The following is a 22,279-nucleotide window of genomic DNA, read 5'->3' as shown; positions in this document are numbered from 1 at the left end:
ATTATAACAGGATTACATCTATAATCCTCAATCTGTAAATGCTGCACGGCACTCGGATTATTATCGGACCAGGAAAAGATGAGGAGCTGTATGAGTTTTAATTAATTTACACGTCTCTGTGGTAGTTCAGTTTTTGAGGCCATGTCTGACTTCTATAATTCAATTTAGTTTATTTGTTTAGCCCATTTTCACAAATTAAAATGTTCCCTCAGAGGGCTTTACAATCTGTACACAGACATCCCTGACCTTTGACCTCACATCGGATCAGGAAAAACTCCCAAAAAACTCTTTCGTAGGAAAAAAAGGGAAGAAACCTTCAGGAGAGCAACAGAGGAGGATCCCTCTCCAGGATGGAGAGAACAATAGATGTCATGTGACCAGAAGGAATCATGACACACAAATTAAAACACAGTAACAACACAATCAATGAATCTGACAGAGTATATGACTAGTTGGTAGTAGGCATGGACCACGATCCAAATGACCTGTGTTAACTATTCATTTATTATGATTTTTTTTTAAACACACACAGGGAGATATGTAACACTGTAAGTAAGAAAGTAAAGTAATGACTAAATGCGAGGCTACTCGTGGTTCCTAGAGTCTTAAAAAGTAGGATGGGAGCCAGAGCCTTCAGGTATCAAGCTCCTCCTCTTTGATGGAACCAGCTCCGCCTTCAGTCCTGGAGGCAGACACAGTCCCCTCATGGAGCCTGAAGACTTTCCTCTTGATGGTCTTCTAGTTCGTGCTGAGTCAGGTTCACCTGGTCCAGACCTAGAGATGCTGCTAGAGGCTGATCGGCTCCTGGGGGACGTCTAGGATACACTGAGCACCTCTCTCCTCTTCTCTCTCCTTATGGCTGAATTTACAGCTCTCTATCACACATTACTAACTGCTTCCTCCCCGGAGTCTTTGTGCCTTCTCGCCTCACAGGGTCCATCGGACCTGGCTGTGTCTGGAGCCGGTTCTGACTCCCGGCCCTTGGCCCGGACCTGGGCCTGGACCTGGGCCTGGCCTCCTGCCTCATTGGCCGTGCATTCTTGACTTGTGTGTGGGTGTGTCTAAGTGTAAGTGTGTGTGTCTAGGTGTGAGTGTGTGTCTAAGTGTAAGTGTGTGTGTGTGTGTCTAGGTGTGAGTGTGTGTGTGTGTAATTAAGTGTGTGTAGGTAAGTGTAGAGGTAAGTGTGTATGTGTGTGTAGAGGTAAGTGTACGTGTGTGTATGTGTGTGAAGATGTAAGTGTGTGGAAGTGAGTGTAGAGGTATGTGTGTGGAGATGTAAGTGCGTGTTGGTGTGTGTAGATGAAAGTGCGTGTAGGTGTGTGTAGATGTAAGTGTGTGTAGGTGTGTGTAGATGTAAGTGTGTGTAAGTGTGTGTAGATGTAAATGCGTATGTGTGTGTGGATGTAAGTGTGTATAGGTAAGTTGTACATCACCATACTTCTGTGTGCAGACTGACCCCACCCACGTGCACAACCATGCATACATTTCCCCCCACTATAATTTATGCTGGCATCAGTCTGTGTGTGTGTGTGTGTGCGTGTGTGTGTGTGTGTTTGTGTGTGAGGGATACAGAGCAAGAGCGTTTTTGTGCCCCCCACCAATGCTGTCAATAAGCTCTCGACCTGATCAATAACAATACCAGAGACTGAGTCCATGACCTGCATTTGGCTGCTGTCTGTGTATGAGTGTGTGTTTGTGTCTGTGTATGAGTGTGTGTGTGTGTCTGTGTATGAGTGTGTGTGTGTGTGTCTGTGTATGAGTGTGTGTGTGTCTGTGTATGAGTGTGTGTGTGTGTCTGTGTGTGTGTGTGTAAATGAAATGTCGCTACAGCCTCTCTGCTGTCGACACGGACAAACGGAGACAAACTCGATATTGTGTTCAACATGTGGGACTAATGTGTGGCATGCAGCATTTTTTGCATTCCTAAATATTCCTGCCATTGTGACGGAGATAAACTAATGCATCATAAAATATGAAATAGACCAGTGGCTGTCAACCTTTTTTCAGTAAAGTCCCCCCTGTGAAATATTGTTTTCTGCCGAGTACCCCCCTGAGCAGAGTTGGGGAAAAAAGGATTTACACAGCATGTTGCATATAATATATAATATATACAATTTAATTTATGAACCTACACTTATATTGTATTCAATATTTATTAAATAACTATTTTCAAAGGCTTTTTTGAATAGATGCTAATTTTTATATATATTTTAAACAAATCTAACGTACCCCCTAGAGGGCCTTCACGTGCCCTCAGGGGTACACGTACCCCCATTAATTTGAGAACCACTTAAATAGACGTTATAAAAGGTTAAATAGACGTTATAAAAGGTTAAATAGACGTTATAAAAGGTACGCTGCCACAATTGAGGAATGAATACTTCCCCTCTGTCTGTCCAGTGGAGGGATACTGTAGGTCTGGGATGTATTTAGCGTAGCTTAGCACCAGGATGGAAGCAGCTAGCTTAGCTCCACCACAAGTGGAAGTGCCTGATTTCTAACGAGGCCTCTGACAACTTTATCACGTTGTATTTCGTTCATTTTTAACCTTTCTCAGCCTCCATTACAGTTTATTTAGCTCACGTTAGCTAAAACACGACCGTGTGTGAAGTGATAGGAGGAAAGCAACAAGTAGCATCCAAACGTTGAGCCACGTTAGCCACTTATTTTTACTATTAGGCTAAAAAGTTAGTTATTTGTGGATTTTTACATGGTCTCATATAATGTTAATCAAATATTAGCAGCTACTTTTAGTTAAACTAGTGTGGCCTATGGAAGCGACCCGAATAAATAGCATTGGAAACACAGGAAAGTTGAATTAGCAAGACTCGCTACGATAGCCTTCTGTAAAATGTTGTCGTTAACACGTTAAAAAATAGTATTTATTAGATGTACATAAACATACCATTATATTCTATGTTACTTGATCAAAGTGGGTCGTGTTTGAGATGAATGAATTCCCCAATATCACTAAATGATAGATAGGCTATATATACAACGTTAGCTTGCTGTTAGCTGTTAGCTTGTGTTCTAACACATTGACTATGACATTTTTTTTATTTTCTGCAGACGTAATTGTTTAACCAAAGTAGTCCAAAGGTCACGCCGACGTACTTCTGGTTCTCGTCTCCCTTTTTTTCTTCCTGAAAGGTAATTGACGACTTCTCCTTTAAGAGACTCTGTGTGGTAATTGACACATGGAAGAAGCCTGGAGCTTTGGACACACCTTTCGTTTACTCAACACAATACAACTGTTTACCATGACAACACCACCAGGGTCACACAGGCAGGACTCCTTTTTTTCTTCCAATTGATTCCCTATCAACCAACACCTCACTTTTTTAAAGATTGTGTAATAGTATAGTGTTTATAGGCACCACAAATAGAGAATTCAAATGATACATGTGTGTTATATAACCTGACCCGATTTTACTTTCCAGTTCGACATTCAATTTAATCAACACATCTGGGTCAATATCATTAAACAGTCCCAAAACAGGGGGATCATGCGAGGAGGAGGCTTGCTCATGACTTCCTCTGGAACACTAATCAGTGTTTTATAAACCTGGCAGTGAGTGGATTAGATGTAGCCTACATGCAGCAGACCTTTGGGCCCTGGAATAAACCGGGTTTTGATCCACTGGCCACAATGCAACTGTTTAACATGACAAAACCACGATCACAGGAGAGCTTTAGAAGAGCCCAACCAGGCTGTTGAATGTGTGTGTGGGTGTGCGTGTGTGTCCTTAGGGACTCTCTCTCTCTCTATCTCTCTCTCTCGCTCTCGCCCTCTGTATGTGTGTGTGTGCGTGTGTTCATCCCGCCTAAGAACCGGTCGGACAGCGTCAAGTCACCTGAATGAAGAAATGGAGGACTAGTTTTTTTTACCAACGTGGGAAAGAGGGAGTGTCAAAGAAAAGTAGAGAGAGAGAGAGAGAGAAAGAGAAAGGGATACAACAAAAAACAACCTCCGGGTACTAAGTCCACGCGGTCGACTGTCAACGTTTTCTTTTTTCTTGTCTTTTTTTTGGTGACGGCTTTTTATCGAACCGCGGAGCTTTTATTTGTGGATAAACTCACACGGGTCGGTGTGTGAACTGTTGGAGGCACGCGCGTGCAGGCTGTCCCGGGACAGACGCGCACATCTGGAGCAACAACACAAGTGTGGCACCGCGACCCGCAGACGCGACACCCGGACGAGTGTTGTCACCATGCCCGTACGACAGAAAGGTATGCTTTGTTGTTGTTGTTGTTGTTGTTGTTTATTGTTGTCTCTGTTCTTATCTCTGGAGTCGTCTTACAGCTAACCCTGCACATGTGGTATTTTTGTTAAAGATATATATCGATTGCACCAGTTAAAACAACTCTACGAGGCTGAGTTTTAACACTGCAGTTTATTGATTCACGCATAACACGATTATTATATTATATTATATATATAGACACGGTATTCAGACGTTGAGTTCATTTCGACACGGTTATCCACCGAGCGGTATTTCATTTTAATTCTATATCCGCTTTTATTACTATATTGTTTTTGGTGTTGTTGTTGTTTAATTGATCTTGCCTCAGGTGTAATATCGCCTGCTCGTGTTTCGGAGTGACTGATTCTAAATCTGAAACATGTTCTACGTGAACTCGATACGTAAAACAATATGTTGAATGCCGTGTGGCGTTCAAAGACAGCCATATTCCCGAGTTAGACTTTGAGGCTGTCAGTGCTTCCGGTTTAATCATCAGCTGTTCAGAGTGCGGTAGATACGGGAATGTGTTCTGCACCTTTTTCTTTTAACACCGTGAACTTTATTGCCCTCGTGTCCTTTTTTGTTGCATTACATTAAGCCGTAAAGTAGCTTCATAATCTTAATTGTTGTTACTATTTCGCAGATATAAGGTGACGTAAATACCTTTATATTTAAGATGACTTGACGTTTTCAGTTTTATTGTTATATTATATTGTGGTGATATCACCTCAGGAGCTGAAGGCAAACATGCACCTTGATTCACTTTTCTAAAGCAAAGATTACCGATGACAATTTTATAACATTTTTCAATTGCTGTGTAAAATGTTCAATTCTAGATGTCAAAGAATGAAAACTGGGTATTGAGAGGAAAACCTGATCCGGCACACCTGTTTCAAAAAAGTTACTATCAGGAGTCTCCTATTAACTAGACCCTGAAGGGGACCCCGTGAGGCCTGGATCATAGTAATCCTCAATTTAGTCGAGGTTTTTAATGCACATTAATCTCCAGAGTTATCTTGATGTAGTGAATATGTAACTTCCAATAGCCAAAATACGAAATAACTATCTTATCCTGGTCCACGGCTTGAAGCAAAATTCAACAATATAAATAATTGTAACATAATATAATACATTCCCTTATATAATATATGGAGATGTAGAGGGGGGTGGGGGGTGGGCGTCGCCAACAGTGGGAGGGGGTAAATTAACAGTGTTTATGTGTGTGAGTGTATTAGGGTATGCAGGTATGTGCATATATATATATATATATATATATATATATGTTAATATGTGTGCAGGTTTTTGCATGTCTACCCGTATTTATATATATATATATATATATTCTTATTTATTTATATTTATTTTGATGTTTTTTTTGTCTGAGTACCTTTGTATACGTACAAGGTGTACATCATTTCCTTTTCATGTGCATATCTCGAAAACCAATAAAATATTTGATCACAAACAAATTAATCTCCAGAGTGCTTGGAGGATTATTAATTATTATTACTTTCCTGTATATTCTCGTGTTTAGATGCTCAGCGAGCCCTGGAGCTGCTCCAGCAGTATCGGGCCAAACTGGACCAGAGACAGCAGAACCCGAGCCGGAGCGCCCCGGGCCAGGTGGAGGAAGACTCCCAGCTGCAGCGGTCTCTGGACCGGGTCATCAACGTCTTCCAGAGCCAGCTCTTCAGCGCTCTGCTCGGTAAGGACCGCGGTGGGTTTGTTCACCGTCTGTTCCACGCCTCGTGTGACATAACACGAGGCGCTTATTCTGGAGACGTGGTGATATTTCCTCTAACCCGCCTGTTGACTCCTTTTCATTTGAATTGATGCTTGGATTTGACATCTGTATTCAGGGTTCGTACGCTCATGGAAAACCTGGAAAAGTCATGGAATTTTTCTTAATGGTTATTTCCAGGCCTGGTAAAGTCCTGAAAGAAAAATCCCTAAAGTTTTGGAAAAGTTACGGGAATTTGTTATATTCACATGTGTATTTACACTGAGTTTTAATATGTTTTTAAAAGAAAAACGCTCAGAATATAAGTCAGCATACGCAATTTTAACAAGTGAACGCACCTCAACCGAAAAGACATACATGTTTATTCTTTGAATGAAATTATTTTCTCTCGTGTCATTTAAGGATATATACTGTCTGCTTTCGAACTCTCATTGTTAGTTTAAATACCACATTTTCTCACTTTTTCACGTATACACCGAGATAAATTTGTTTTCTTTGGGTCATTTGGTCAATTTAGTTAAAAATTCATGGAAAAGTCGTGAAAATCCATTTGTCAAAATGCGAATGAACCCTGTGTGTGTTTCTGCCCCAGGACATAATGTAGAGTGCATTCCCAGAGACGTAGTTATTTAAATCAGCGTAGTTTCATGTTGGATTGTGTGTCAAAGAAAAGAAACTGTCTGAGTAAATGTTCTTTTGGGGTGGACTGACCCTTCAGTTTCGGTCTCCACGGCAACGCTACTATCGTATATGAAGACGTAAAAGACGTGTGCACTCGTACCGATGAAGACCAGAAGGTTTGGCTGTGAGGCGGCCGCCTTGTCGGCCCGTGAGAGGAAACCATTGGTTTTCTGGGGGCCTCTCCACGGCCTCGTGCCTCCAGAACACAGACATCAGAACACCGATACGTAGCCGTAGACATGCAGCCTGTCCCAGAAAACACAGGGCCCCTTTGTAGGAAGCCTGCATACATTTAGAGAATGTGTTGCAACTTTTAAATTCCTCCCAAGAGTTAACAGTCTCTGCGTGTAACTGGTTTGAGGGGAAACAACAAACTGGTTCTGAGTCTCGGCTTCCCGTCTGCCACGCAGAGCCACGCCCACACACCTTTAGTTCGTACAGTAACACTCCTTCCTCTGTTCCACGTGTGTGTGCGTCTCTTCGTTTAACACACGTTCCCGTTTGACGTTCGGCTTTAATAACCGAGCTGTCTGTGGCGTTACAGATGTATCCTGTCCTGTGTTTGAGTATCTGTCCACGGAGGGGATTTTGCGAGACTGAACATCCTTGATGACTGTTTTTTTAAATTTTCTTTAATGAATTGTACCTGCTAAAATCACTTTTTTTACGCGTTCTACTTTTCTCTTTTACACATCCCCCTTCCAACTGTCAGTATATTCCCTCTCCTCTTCCCACATACTGTACATCTGTTTCTCTTCCTCTTCATTATCTTCTTTTATGACCACCAAACCCATCTGAGCTCGCAGCTCTGTATGCGGAGGGGTGTGTGTGTGTGTGGGGGGGGGGGGGGGGGTGAAGTCTCTGATCACGATGTGTAACTTCGCTAATGTGTCGGTTTCTAAAACGGGAAATGAACTTATTCCTCTTTTAAGTTCTACATAACGATGGCTGCAGTGCCCTCGTGCGGCCACTAGAGGGCAACAGCGCGTTAGCTGAGACGTTTAGCTTCAATTAGCATCTGAATACAATGTGAAATAAATATAAATATTTTGTGTAAATAGATTGACCTAAAAATGAAAAATATGATGAATTAAATTAAATAAAAAAATATATATATTTATATATATTTTTATTTTTATTTAATTTAATTTATCTTATTTTTTTTATTTTTAGGTAAATCTATTTACACAATGTCATACACCCATGTCAATGTTAGCTTCAAATTAACATTCTCAGTTTACTATGAGATGTAGATCCCGAGTTTGAAGAACCTTAAACTAGAAAGTGTTTTTAGTTTTGAAGTGATAAATGTCCGGAATGGTTAACTGATCATCAATATGATCGCAGATTAGCTTTTGTGTAATCATCTCATGGCTTTAAGCCCAACTGCTCTGTGTACTTTGGAGTAAACATCACCTCAGTTTGATGATATTTAGTCACTTCATCATTCATTGTTTTGTTTTCTTCAATAAGTTAAGTCCTTTCATTCATAAAGGTGTTGATTCATTCATCCACTAAACCCTCCTCAGCTCTAATCGCCGCTCTCCTCCTCCCAGACATCCAGGAGTACTACGAGTTGACCCTCCAGGCAGAGGGCGAGTGTTCTGGGGACCAGCCGGGCGGCTCGTGGCCTCTCACTGAGTCCAGTGACCTGCTCCCAGAGCTCCCAGAGCTCCCAGAGCTCCCAGTCCAGCCACGGCCCCCCGAGGCTTCTGCAGGATCACCCCAGCCCAAACCTCCGACCCCCAAACGCAGGTCCATCAAGTCCCACGCCGCTCCGCTCCCCTCCGAGAGAACCGCGTCGAAGCCGTCTTCCCCCGCCAGCCAGCCCGTCACGCCTCAGTCGCAGCCGAGCAAGAGCAAGTATCGCGCTCCTCCCGCTCCCGTCCAATCAGGAGCCTCGAAATCAGACACTCCCGTGCTTTCTTCTTCTTCTTCTTCTCCTCTCCCGAATGCTACATCCCCCGGGGTCACAGTGAATGGTGTGGGAACCCCCACCGGGTCCATGACGACACCTCTCGGAGCATCGCTGAATGGAACAAAGCCACACCTCAGCGCCAGCGACTCCAACGCGTCTTCGGAGATCTCCGTCGGCTCCGCCTCTCCCGACCTCCACCTGCTGACCGTCTCGGCCCTCGTCTCCACCACCATCCAAGGCTCCGTGTTTCCGGGCGCGCCGGTCAATCGTGGCGCCGACACCTCGAGTCCAACCGGCCCCGACCCGGGGAAGTTCCCCTTCAGCATCCCCGCGGGTCCTCCTCGTCTCGGGTATGTCGAAGAACCCTATGTTTTCATTTTTGTTCTTACATTATAATTATATTACATTTATCCAAAAAAACGACTGACAATCATGTTACATTCGTACACCGTAGACACAGGGAGCAATTCAAGGTAAGTGTCTTGCTCAAGGGCACACCGACTAGGGCGGGGATTGAACCGCCAACCTCCTGATTGAAAGACGTGGTTGTCTTTCCCCCTCCAGGGGACATAAAAAAAACGTTACAACTGTTTACTGACATTTTAACACACTCAATGGATCAATTCTTAACATTTACAGCCAAAGATGACAAAAGAAAAGATGACTTTGGTCATAATTTGATCAAACCGTGCGCTGACACTGTCCCAATATTCATTATTTATACTTTTAATAGAGACAGATGGAGAAGAACAAACTCTATGCCACAAACTACGCAAGATTTATTTTTAGCAATTTCCCATTGGGGACGTTTAAGTTACTACAGTTGGTCCTTTCCTTCATGGGGTCAGGTGTTGGACGGTAGATATGCTACTCATGATATCTTAACTAATTTCTTGTATTTATTTTTTGCCACTAAAACTGAAAACACAAAACTTATTTCGAGAAACAGATGTAACAATCTCTGGTTGGTAACACAGATAAAACCAACTGACCAACTGACTGCATTTAGGTCAATTGTCACCTCTTTGAATTTCACTGATATCCATTTACACAATGTGCATTTACGTCTTTTTTTTTTATGCCTCAAAATATCGTTTTTTTAGTGAAAGAAAAAATTATGCCGGCTGTCAAATGTCATGCTTTTTAAAATGAAAGAGGAAAAAATATAATGCAACACTGCATTTCCTTTCACTATTGGGAATTCAGGTGTAATAATTCTAGTAGAGAATATATATTTATATTTATATTTAAAAAAGAGGGAGTCTGTGAACTCTGAACCCTGTCAGTTATTATCATATATTATATATTATATATACAGGACTGTCTCAGAAAATTAGAATATTGTGATAAAGTTCTTTATTTTCTGTAATGCAATTAAAAAAACTAAAATGTCATGCATTCTGGATTCATTACAAATCAACTGAAATATTGCAAGCCTTTTATTCTTTTAATATAGCTGATTATGGCTTACAGCTTAAGAAAACTCTAAAATCCTATCTCATAAAATTTGAATATTTCCTCAGACCAAGTAAAAAAAAAGATTTATAACAGCAAAACAAAATCAAACATTTGAAAATGTGTTTCCAGGTGTTTCGAGTTAATTAGACGATTCAAGTGATTTGTTTAATACCCTACTAGTATACTTTTCATGATATTCTAATATTTAGAGATAGGATATTTGAGTTTTCTTAAGCTGTAAGCCATAATCAGCAATATTAAAAGAATAAAAGGCTTGCAATATTTCAGTTGATTTGTAATGAATCCAGAATGCATGACATTTTTGTTTTTTTAATTGCATTACAGAAAATAAAGAACTTTATCACAATATTCTAATTTTCTGAGACAGTCCTGTATACATATATATATATATATATATTTAAATATATATATAAATATATATATATATATATAAACTGTATTGATAATGTACAATATAATATACAGGGATCAAAGAACAAGTAATTAAATTGTTTGTGTATGTCAATCAGATTACAATTGTAAAGAAGAAAACAGGAAATAAATACAAAATACAAATAATAACAAATGCAAAACAAAATAAGAAATAATTATATTAATAATGAATAATAAAACACTCACCCACAGACTCCCTCTTGACTTTAATCTCTGCTCCTAGTCTAACTAGGCCCAGGTCAGCAAAGGTCAACCCCTCCAGCCCGAGCCACGGTCCAGCTGGCCTCCGGCCGGCTACCGGCCCGCTGACCCCCACCAAGGTAAGACCTCTATGATTGATTCAGGCCAACAAAGAAATCTCGCTCCAGTTGACCGCCGCGTATGAATATGTATTCCCTTCTATATGGAAAATTGCTTGGCAATCCAGTTGTCAGGTGGTCACGAGGAAGTGAGGTTATGGATCTCCCGAGTCGGAGATGAACTATTTTTCAATGAACATATAGCATCCATTTGTCATATTTTGGATTTATTTTTCCTGAAATCATCGTCAGCTGTTCGGTACGTTGGTTGTGATCCTTCTGTATCAGTGGCTGCACGCTGCGTGTGAAATACACGTTGTCACGACGACCCTTAATGTCCGAATTGGGGTCAGATGAATCTCCACACGTCTCCTCTTGCTGCTGGTGGCTGCAGAGAGCAGAACTAGACGGATATGTCGCCTATGCAGGCTGGATGTTTTGGACATTTGCTTTTTTATTGCATGATATAATATGACCAGGGGAATGAAGTCAGTCCAGGAAGGTGTTCTTCTCCAGTGGAGTCAGCAGAGCGAGCTCAGCGTTGGGCCGGTGAGGTGCTTGTGATGGTTTCCTGTGGTCCGAGCCTTACGCTGAGTTACTTTAAACTGCTGCTGATTGTCCACGTCTCAGGAGATTGTGCTGATATTGACACTTACTTTGCTTTATATCAAAGCGTTTTCCAATCCAGTGCTGTACAGTATACGTGCATCAACACACTGCGTGTTTTGTCTTGTTATTATTCAATTAAGTTTATTTTGTGGAGCCCAATACCACAAATTACAAATTCTCCTCAGAGGGATTTACAATCTGTATGCATACGACATCCCTGACCTTTGACCTCACATAGGATCAGGAAAAACTCACTGAAAAAAAAATATATATATATATATATATATGTATATATATATATATTTATATATATATATATATATATATATATATATATATTTATATATATATATATATAAAGTATATACCCGCACACTCTAAGTGTGAAAAAAATCACAGGGGAGAAAACAGCAAACATGCAGAGACAGAAACAAATATATATATACTGTATATATATATATATATATATATATATATATATATATATATATATATATATATACATATTGTTTTGGTGGTAACAGCAGCTACATCATATCATGTGCTGCTCAGGTGTTCTTAATGTATCCAATAATAATTTGAAACTGGGATTAATTAAGTTGTTCTTGTCAGGGACCAAAAGTCAGAGAACCAAAAGTTTTAAATTATTAGAGCAAATTAAATATTTTCTCAACCTTATTACTTAATTTTTTTTTTTTTTAAATAACTATAATAACGTGTATTGAAAGTCTGTGTAGTGTAAGGATAAAGTTCATTCAGCACACATGAAGCAGTGCAGACTGCAGAATGTCATCTCTCTGTTGGCAGCCGTGGGCATCAGGAGCCCAGAGGGCCGGAGGAGGGTGGAGCCGCACAGAAGTAGAGTAGGACATGAACACGCACACAAACAGACACACACACACACAACATCGTGTGTGTGTGTGTGTGTGTCTGTTTGTTTCATGCGAGACATTTTGCACAGGAGAATATTTTCCACAGATGTTCTCTCTCTCTCTCTCCCTCTCTCTCTCTCTCTCCGCTCTGTTGGACTTGTACCGTACACTGTTTCAAATTCCACATCCGTTGTCGTGACGATGTGTGTATCTCTAGAAACGACCCCTGCATCCCGAGTGAGGGAAAAGAAATACCGTGTATATGAATATCTGAAATATTCCTGCATGAAGCTTCAGGCTGAATGATGAACGTGAACTTCACTCATATACCCCCAAAAAGTTGAAAGTAGAGCATCCATTGCTTCATCGCTGTTACTGTTCACTGAGTCTACCCCCCCACCCACACCCCACTCCTGCCAGAGACTGACCTGATAAAACGGCAAAAAGTGGTGTGTGTGTGTGTGTGGCATAGGTTTGTGTGTGTGTGTGTGTGTGTGTCTTTGTTTCTGTCTCTGCATGTTTGCTGTTTTCTCCCCTGTGATTTTTTGTGTGTGCGGGTAAATACTATATATACATATAAATATATATATATACATATATAAATATATGTATTTATATATATATCTATATATATTTATATGTATATATTTATATATGTATTTATATATTTATATATATACATATATAAATAAATATATATTTATATATATAAATAAATATATATATATATATATACATATATAAATATATATATATACATATATAAATATATGTATATATATTTATATATATATATATTTATATGTATATATTTATATTTATATATGTATTTATATAAAATATTAGAATATCATGAAAAAGTATAATATATTTATATGTATATAGTTATATATGTATATATATTTGTATAAATATATAAATATATACATTTATATATATATAAATAAATATATATTTATATATACATTTATATATATACATATATACATGTATATATATTTAAATATATATATATTTATATGTATATATTTATATTTATATATGTATTTATATATTTATATATATACATATATAATTATATATATATATTTATATATATAAATAAATATATATTTATATATATACATATATATATATATATATATAAATATATATTTATATAAATACATATATATATATATGTATATATATATACCTGTATATATATATATATTCTGAGCCGTGCACTCTTTTGAGGGCAAAATGTGTCTACCAGCTGCCATAAAAACCAAGACAGCAGCTGGAGAAAACACAAGAGGGCAGGCGGAGGCGCACCGAGGACAGCTGCCATGTTTTTCCGAGACGGCCTCTGTTTTAGCGGAGAGAGGTCCTGTGGAAGGGCAGGTGGAGAGGACATGAGAAAGGGAGGAGAGAGATAGATAGAGAGAGGGATGAAGGAAGGAAGAGGGTGTGAAGGAGAGGACAGACGGCAGAAGGATGTCACCTAGAGCAACAAGCGGCTGAGCGGTGGAAGTTTGCAGCTCGGCAGATTGTTTTGATGAAAGTTTTTTTCGAGCCAGTCGGACTGGTGAGGATGGACTGCATCTGCATCCTCACTACCAAGGTGAGACGTAGGAAGCAGAGCGGAGTGGATGGAGGAGGCGTTCCGTTAATTAATCATTAATTACAGCCAGCGCTGTAGTTTTGATGTTGACATTGTGTGTGACTGGTGCAGGGGAGGACGGTTACATATGTTTTAGTGGGCAATTATTTATTTTTCAAACTCAAAGTTAATATTTTTGTATGAATGTATTGAGAGTATTAATGTTTAAAGTGAGCAAACACACAATGAGTTATAGAACATTACGTTGCGTTTTGGTCGGCCGCTCTGAAAAAAATGCTTGATTACCAAATATATTGATATTTCAGATTTTACTACTTTAAAAAAATTATACTACATTTTATAAAATTACAGTCGCTACTAATATTAGTAGGCATGAATTCTCATGTCTGTATCAGAGCACAACATGCTGCATTCAGGGTAGGACATCTTTTTTAAGGGGCAATCCAGGGGCATTGAAAAAGAAATTGGGAGCACTTATTTTAAACTTGTGAAATAACATTTAAGTTTGGTTAAAAAAATATTATTATTTAGGCTTACAGAATATGAGCAATTGTCATCAAATGGCACTAATATGAATATTAGTAAGTTCATAATTATTAGAGGAAATTATGGGGGCATTTTGTATCCCTCTCCTGGGGATATCAGGGGCAGAATTATATTTTTTGGGGTCAGTTTTGCCCGTTGCCCTCGTTTTATTTCTGACGCTGGACTGGTATGAATCCCTGCACACGATGTGTTTTGATTTGTCAACTGTCCTCCAGATAAGCGTGATTTTAATTTAAAATGGGGACGAAGACGGAGCGGATTCCACTTTAAGACATCCGGAGGAAGCGTTTCAGGATTTAAAGTCCAACACGATGGGGCGCTAAGAGCTCAGCCTCTTATCGGGGCCGGATGTTGTTGGTGAGCGGCGGTTTGTGAATGAACGGGGCTCCAAGGTGATATCTCACCAGGATACCGGCCGTCCTCTAGCGGAGCGAGTCCAATGGGAATGCCGAGCTGTTGCTCAGCCGCTGGTCGGACGACACGTGACCCCCGGAGAGAGAGAGAGAGAGAGAGAGACGGGAAACTGGGTTGAGAGGTCACGTGGGCTTCAAAGAAGACGAGCTCGCCGGTTGGCTGATCTCAAGGCAGGAGAGAGAGCGCTCTCTGGCGTAATTATAGGTTTACATTATGTGCCTGCTCAGAAATGCATGGCCCCATTTAAAAAAGCGGCATTCCCACCGTGAGCTGGGAATCGGAATCAGGAATTAAGAAATATAAATATAAGATAAAGTGCACAGACGGGCATGTTTCACAACTTTAACCAGTGTGAGTCAGTTTAACAAAGATAAGCCCCGCCCCCACGCGAAGATTCGCAACGCTTTTTGGTGTGAACGCAGCTTTAGAGTTCTTACACCGGCCTTGTGTTTTCTACACGGCAAACTTATTATCTACACCTCACACCCTGATGGTGCACTTAAAAAAACCAAAAAACTTTGTTTATTAGTTTGTTCTGAGTTAACCGTGATTGGTTACTGTAACGCCATCAAACACATTGAATGGTCGGTTTGATCCGAGGTCGGGCTTACTGTCGTCTCGGGGTCACTCTCAATCTCATGATTGACTCAAGTCTGGATTGTGCTTATTCATGGACTCTACTTAAGTGTTCATACCCCCCCCCCCCCCATTGTCTGTTGAAGGACACACACTTTGACCTCGACTCGGAGCCAGTTTTCTTGAGCTTTGCTAATTCACCGTTTGGAGACACGATGACCTTTAACCCCCCGGCCGACCGGCTAGGATCACGCAGGCTGACGCCGGACAGCGAATCAAACTCCATGTAGAAAAGATGTAAATTAGATCCCATAAAAATACAACCGTAAGCTCAAAAACAAAGGCTACTCGGACATGTGAGGAATCTGATGAATGATAGAACTGAGACACACACACACACACACACACACACACACACACACACACACACACACACACTGCAGGGATTCCATCACACATTCATCTGGTTGATCTTGTTTATCTCATTCTGATAAACAGAGGGTGTTCCCCGAGTTCAAGACCTCTAGATTTCTGCTGAAGGACGATTCAGAACATCCTCCTTCATCCGGCTTGATTATTTTTGTCTTCCTCTTTGACCCTGTTGGACTGTGTCACTATGTGCATTATGGGTAAATAGGAAGAATCTAGACGTAAATGCACACAAAATAAATCAGAGGCGCATTTTGGTTACAATAACTCGAGTGTTAAGATTCAGAGAGTTCCCAGTGCTTATATATGAGCACTCAAACAAATCTAATACCATAATCTTAAAGATTACAGAACAAAACTCACAGCTATATGTTTAATCAAAAGCATTACAAAAAAGAATCCTACTTTCCATCATTACTCTCTTCTCTATCTCGCCTCTTTCCCTCTCCGATAAATCCCGTCTCAAACCCCACCCGGGTTTCAGCAGCGTGTGATTGTGTTGTTTAGCCTCTCTCAGTGTCGCCGGCCTCGTGTGCTCCAGGAGGAGCAAGAGGCTCTCCTAAGAGGCTTACCTTAAGGCTGCGAAGAGACTTTACAGAGCAACAAAAGAGGAGAAAAGAGAGAGGGGGGAAAAAAATGATATGAAAGAGACGCACAGAAAGACTTAGAGCTAGAGGAGAGTCTCCGAGCAAGTGCTCATATACGTTCCTCCTTCGTCCGGCGTTTCTTGTTTTGTTTTTTGACTGGATTTTTTTGCTTTATCATTCCCCCGATTCATCCCATCTGTGCGACCGTCCAGCTGGCTAGCTGTGATGTAACCGTGAGGAGGGGAGCGGGTGGGAAGGGTGGGGGTCACGGGCCGACAAATTAATCAACGGAGAGAAAAGCACGAGAGGAGAGGAGGGAGAGAACTTCCCGGGCAGCTGCAGGACGACTTCGCCTCAGAGCGATGCATCCGCCTATAGCGACGTGCCGCAGGGCTGAGAGACCCGCGGCTCGCGGAGAACAATTTGGGACCCAGTCTGTCGGCGTTCTAAGGGAGTAGGGCGGACACCTACCGGGGGGGGGGGGGGGGGGGTCAGCGCGAGGGCTAAATGTGAAGATGGACCATCGTAACTCGTCTCCCTCAATCAATGTAACGTATTTTTCACTTATTCTTTCAATTACAAGTCATTTTCTGCAGGGTTCACTGAGGGAATGGGTCGAGAGAAGCAAAGGTCAACTGAGGTCAAATGTGCATGTTTGAATGTGTCCTGTGTGTAACACCCCCCCCCCCCCCCCCCCCCCGTATGGTTCTGTGAGTTTACATGTTATCTATAGGTGAACGTACGTAAGCCACGCCCCTGATCCTTATGTAAAAAACAGTTTCATTAAATTAAACTTCTGTATGTTTATCTTATTCGCTTTCTCCAGTATTTAAGCCAGCGTCAAGTATCTGCCTCTCAGTGGGACAGACGTGTGTCACGTCCTTCTGAAACTCTAATTCACGGTTTCACAGAACTGTTCAGAGATCAGCGAGGCCGGCTGATGTCATTACGAGGAATTCATTTCCAGGGCCGGAGATCATGACTTTTAAACCTTGACGATAACGCTGCATCATTCCCATGGAGCGGCTCTAACCGACTCCGACTCCGAACTCTGCAGCCCGACACTAAAGTCCTCCAGACATCCTCTAAAGAACCCCCGCCTTTACTCATTGGCCACGATGGAACATGTCACTCATAAAAAATAGAGCCTGATCACATTTTAGCACCCTTGATTTGTCTAGATATATATATTTTTAAATACTTTTCAGATTTGATAAACTCTGTCTAGCAGTTACATTTTTTTAATTTGTAGGTTTTAATTCAATTCAATTCAGTTTATTTTTATAGCCCATTTTCACAAATTACAAATTTGTCTCTACAATCTGTACATATAGACATCCCTGACCTTTGACCTCACATCGGATCAGAAAATACTCGCAAACAACCCTTCACGGGGAAAAAAGGGAAGAAACCTTCAGGAGAGCAACAGAGGAGGATCAATAAATGTCATGTGACCAGAAGGAATCATTACACACAAATTACAACACAGTAACAACACAATGAATATGACAGAGTGTATAAATAGTTGGTAGTCGGCATATTCCACGATCCAGACTTCCACGATCCATCAGGCAGATGGAGGTAGAGAGGAGGAGTGGGCGGAGTCTAATGAAACTTTTCTTAAAGTTTTCTTTCCAGTTATTTATCAGAAGATTGCATAATGTGTCGGTAAAACCCAACATGTATTTTGGGGCTTTTTGGAAAGCCAGAGTGCTGCTAACTGAAGCTGTTATCTCAGCATGAATTCAAGATTCAAGATCCAAGGTTTTATTTGTTTTATTTGGACACATTAGAAATCTAGTACAGCTTAGAAATAACACTATAATAAGAAAGAATATAAAAGAAAACACTACACAGAAGGTGGTTATGTGCAGAACAATACAAGTTGCTAGTATGTACAGTTTTGGATACAGTTTTAAATTACAGATAGTCATAAATATGTCGCATTTTGCAAATCTGGCTTCATCCAAATCCATTTAATTAGCGTTTGACTTCGTTAGCTGCCGTTAGCTTCTCTTGTTGAGCCACATCAGCAGACAGGGAAACAGTTAGGCCGCATGTCACGCCTGAGTACAGAGCAGCTAACCCCATTAAGCAGATGACTAATCTCCAAGGAGCGACACACACACACACACACACACACATTCAGAGATACCAACCTATAAACACACTTGCAAACTAGAACGGGCACTCGGTAGAGCGCATACCTTCGCATTTCACAAGATTGGGCATTGAATTATGAACATGTTGGCATTAGTTGCCAATTGGATAGAAATTGACCGTGCTATGGTAAAAAGAAGATGTTGACCTTTCCATGACCTTGACCTCTGACCCGATTGATCCCAAAATCTAATCAAATGGTCCCCGGATAATAACCAATCATCCCACCAAATTTCATGCGATTCGGTTTAATACTTTTTGAGTTAGGCGAATAACACGCATACAAATAAATACACGGCGATCAAAACATTACCTTCCGCATTATCAATGCGAAGGTAAACAACCGTAAAGTCAACTCAGCTCAGTTCAGTTCACTTTTAGCGTATTGATGATTTTCGGGGGGGGGGGCTTTGTCTTACCACGGCTCCGTGAACAGGCCCTCGCCTGTCAGGATAGTTTAAAGAGAAGATCAGGTCTGTTCTGCATGTGTAGCCCGGGGGTTTGAAAAGATTACAAAATGTCGCCCTCGTCCCTCTCGCTCTGCTCCGAGTATAAACGTCGAGAGTTGCAGAAGAAACGATGATTTGTTGATATTAATAAATCGTCCGTAGCTCATTGCGGTCATCTTTATTTTCCCAATGCGGTGTGTTTACATCCATTTCAATAATTGCACATTATACGGTTATAACCGTACTTTCGTTATTTTTTAAATAACTATTCAAGTACAAAAATAGTCCTGTGATGAATATTAAATATGCATACAGTACATCAAGCTATTCTATGTTTACTTCCAGAGAGAGACTGTGTCATGTGTTTCTGATGTCTTAATGTCTCATATGTCCTCTTGAAGAACTTAAGATGCTATGAGATCCTTAATGTTGTTCTCAATGCTGGCAAAAAATGGAAAAAAACAAATACATATTTTTATTTGATAGTTTATAGACACGATTGAGATACAATAAATAATATTTACAGCACGTTGCCCATGCTGTGTCTGTGTTTTGCCACATAGTGGCACTGCATGAATGAGAAACACATCTCCATGTAATCCTGCAGACATGGACACTCTGGACACTCTGGACACTTTTTGTCGCTTGGGAATTTATAAAGTATTCAATAAATGACCACGACTGAGATAAACCTCTCACTCATATATCTATATCTGATTTGTAGCTGCAGGTTCTCAGCATCTCAGAGAGGGAGGAAGAGAAGAGAGAGAGAGGGAGGAATGTCCACTCATGTGGGAACTGAACACACGGCTGGGTTAGAGCTGATCACATGACCAGATTTGAAAATGTTGATGTATAGAGATCGGTTCATGTGGAGGATGGAGATGGAGAATCTGACACTATTTGCTAACATTGTGTGTACGAGGTTATACACACACACACACACACACACACACACACACACACACACACACACACACACACACACACAGTGTAGTTATTTATGTGCTGGCTGACCTACTAATGTTAACGTTGTAGTGCCTGCCTGCTAGGCTCGTGAGGTTGTGTCCTCTCTCTCTCTCTCTCTCTCTCTCTCTCTCTATCCCCCTTTTTTAACTCATTTATTCCATTCTTTTTTTGGGGTTCTATCTTTCAGTTATTTATTTTTTTCAGTATGTTTTTGTAAACGTGGCATTAGATTCTTTATCTTTAACCTCACGTTATTGTGTCGTGAGCCATATGAGCCAACACGCCTGTGGCTATCCCAGATGTATGAATGTATTTATATGTGTGTGCGTGTGTGTGTGTGTGTGTGTGTGTGTGTGTGTGTGTGTGTGTGTGTGTACATCTCCATCTGTTCCTTGCCAAACACAGAGGGACTCTCAGGACAGCGAGCTGATCACAGAAGCCAAGTCTTTTTGGAAAACTGGCACTTGACCCACAGCTGACTCTTTAAAAACTATAACTTCCTGTTTTTGTGTGTTTTTTTAACAGAAGAACACATGAGTTCTCATAAATATATATTTTTAGGCATCACTTTCACCATATCGTGAGAGCTCTTACATTCAGTCTTTACTCAAACACTCCTGGGAATAACTCTTAAGGCCCACAGCTGTTTATTCTGAGGAAATATATGAGCTCGGGTAGTTGGCCTCAATATTTGAAGAGTAATAATAATATTCAAGATGTTCAGTAAAAAAAAAAAAACTGAGCTCCAAAAAATGTCGCCAACAAACCAGCAAAGTCCAACGAAAGAGGATCTCATGGAGGAGGTTTGAAAACGGCCACATTTGAGATATTACAAATTCATAAGCAATCATATAAATAACACATTGAGAACTAGAACGGCACTCGGTAGAGTGCAAAGCTTCACATATCACAAGATTGGGCATTGAATTATGAACATTTTGGCATTAGTTGCATGCCAATTGGATATAAATTGACCGCGCTATGGTAAAAAGAAGATTTTGACCTTTTCATGACCTTGACCTTTGACCCGATCGATCCCAAAGTCTAATCAAATGGTCCCCGGATAATAACCAATCATCCCACCAAATTTCATGCGATTCAATAAGATGTTGACCTTTTTCATGACCTTGACCTTGACCTTTGACCCGATCAATCTCAAAATCTAATCAAATGGTCCCCGGATAATAACCAATCATCCCACCAAATTTCATGCGATTCGGTTTACAACTTTTTTTGTTACGTGAATAACACGCATACAAATAAATAAATAAATAAATAAATACACGGCGATCAAAACATAACCTTCCGCATTTCAATGCGAAGGTAATTATGTTAAAAATCATATCGAGGCTGGAAACACGCGAGGTTCCTCCATGAAGAACACTTTCTAGAAATGTAATGCGCAGAGAGATATGAAGCCATGCTCAGCACATGAGTTATTAATGTGTTATTGATGCATTACACAGAACACACACACACACAGTTATACATGTATAACTGAGGATTTAATTGTGTGCAAAAGCAGTTTTTCCTCCCTGCCGTGCTCAGAATAACCTTTTCATGGCGTTGCATTATTTATATGACTTGTCTACCTGCATCAGCTCCTAGACTTAATTGGCTCCTCCAGGCTTCCATCTTTCTTTTGGGAACTAGTCGTCATAACCGGCTTCCAATGTAACACGGGGAGTCGTCGTCGTCGTCGTCGTCTCGGGGTTCGTGGATCGATTTAGACTTTTTTTGGGACGATTCCTGACGACTCACCGCCGGCGACCTTCAGAATCGACCTCTGTGCGCTCGCTCTCCGCGTCTCGCCGTCTCGCCGCTCACGCCGCGTTGTTTATTTGCCGGTCGAGGTGAGAAGTGGGAGGCGACCGCGGAGAGACGATGCTGTGCGTGTGTGTGTGTGTGTGTGTGTGTACGGTGGCCCAGATGGCCCAGCCGACAGCACCGAGAGCCTCGGGTTGAAGTGTGTGTGCGCTTGGATTCGTTTGACTTTCATTGCCCTATATCTCCCATGAAAATCCTTTTTTTCTCCCTCTTCTCCTCACATTGCTGCTCTAAAATTCAATATATGGACACGAGTTGAACTTCCTCACTCTCCGGTTGTGGTTTTTAAACTATATAAAAGTGTTAAAAGTTAAAAGTAAGAATCTAATGAGACTAAATATGCTGACTTGGGATTTCTTTGGCAGACGTATAGTTGGGTAGTTGTCATAATAGTCAATTTAATAACCCTATTATAGTAGTGTGCACATTGTATTTACCTCCATA

The 22,279-nt window shown here is 40.8% G+C and overlaps 1 protein-coding gene across 3 annotated transcripts in view; it reads left to right on the top strand.

The window, feature by feature from the left end:
- The first annotated feature begins 3,977 nt into the window (after positions 1–3,977).
- The window catches only part of dlg1a (discs large MAGUK scaffold protein 1a), a 111,463-nt gene continuing 93,161 nt past the window's right edge, over positions 3,978–22,279 (top strand). For 2 of the 3 annotated variants that reach the window (XM_056414204.1, XM_056414203.1), the window contains exons 1-4: positions 3,978–4,230; positions 5,779–5,949; positions 8,223–8,934; positions 10,719–10,815. In XM_056414204.1, coding sequence (XP_056270179.1) covers positions 4,212–4,230; positions 5,779–5,949; positions 8,223–8,934; positions 10,719–10,815 — 999 coding nt within the window. In that variant the 5' untranslated portion in view covers positions 3,978–4,211. Of the gene's footprint in view, positions 4,231–5,778; positions 5,950–8,222; positions 8,935–10,718; positions 10,816–16,876; positions 16,979–22,279 lie in introns of those variants that run through there. The other variant, XM_056414207.1, reaches the window with a different exon arrangement.

This window comes from Pseudoliparis swirei, chromosome 5, assembly GCF_029220125.1.
Source record: "Pseudoliparis swirei isolate HS2019 ecotype Mariana Trench chromosome 5, NWPU_hadal_v1, whole genome shotgun sequence".
NCBI classification, from domain to species: Eukaryota; Metazoa; Chordata; class Actinopteri; order Perciformes; family Liparidae; genus Pseudoliparis; species Pseudoliparis swirei.
This window is presented reverse-complemented; position numbering and strand designations above follow the sequence as displayed.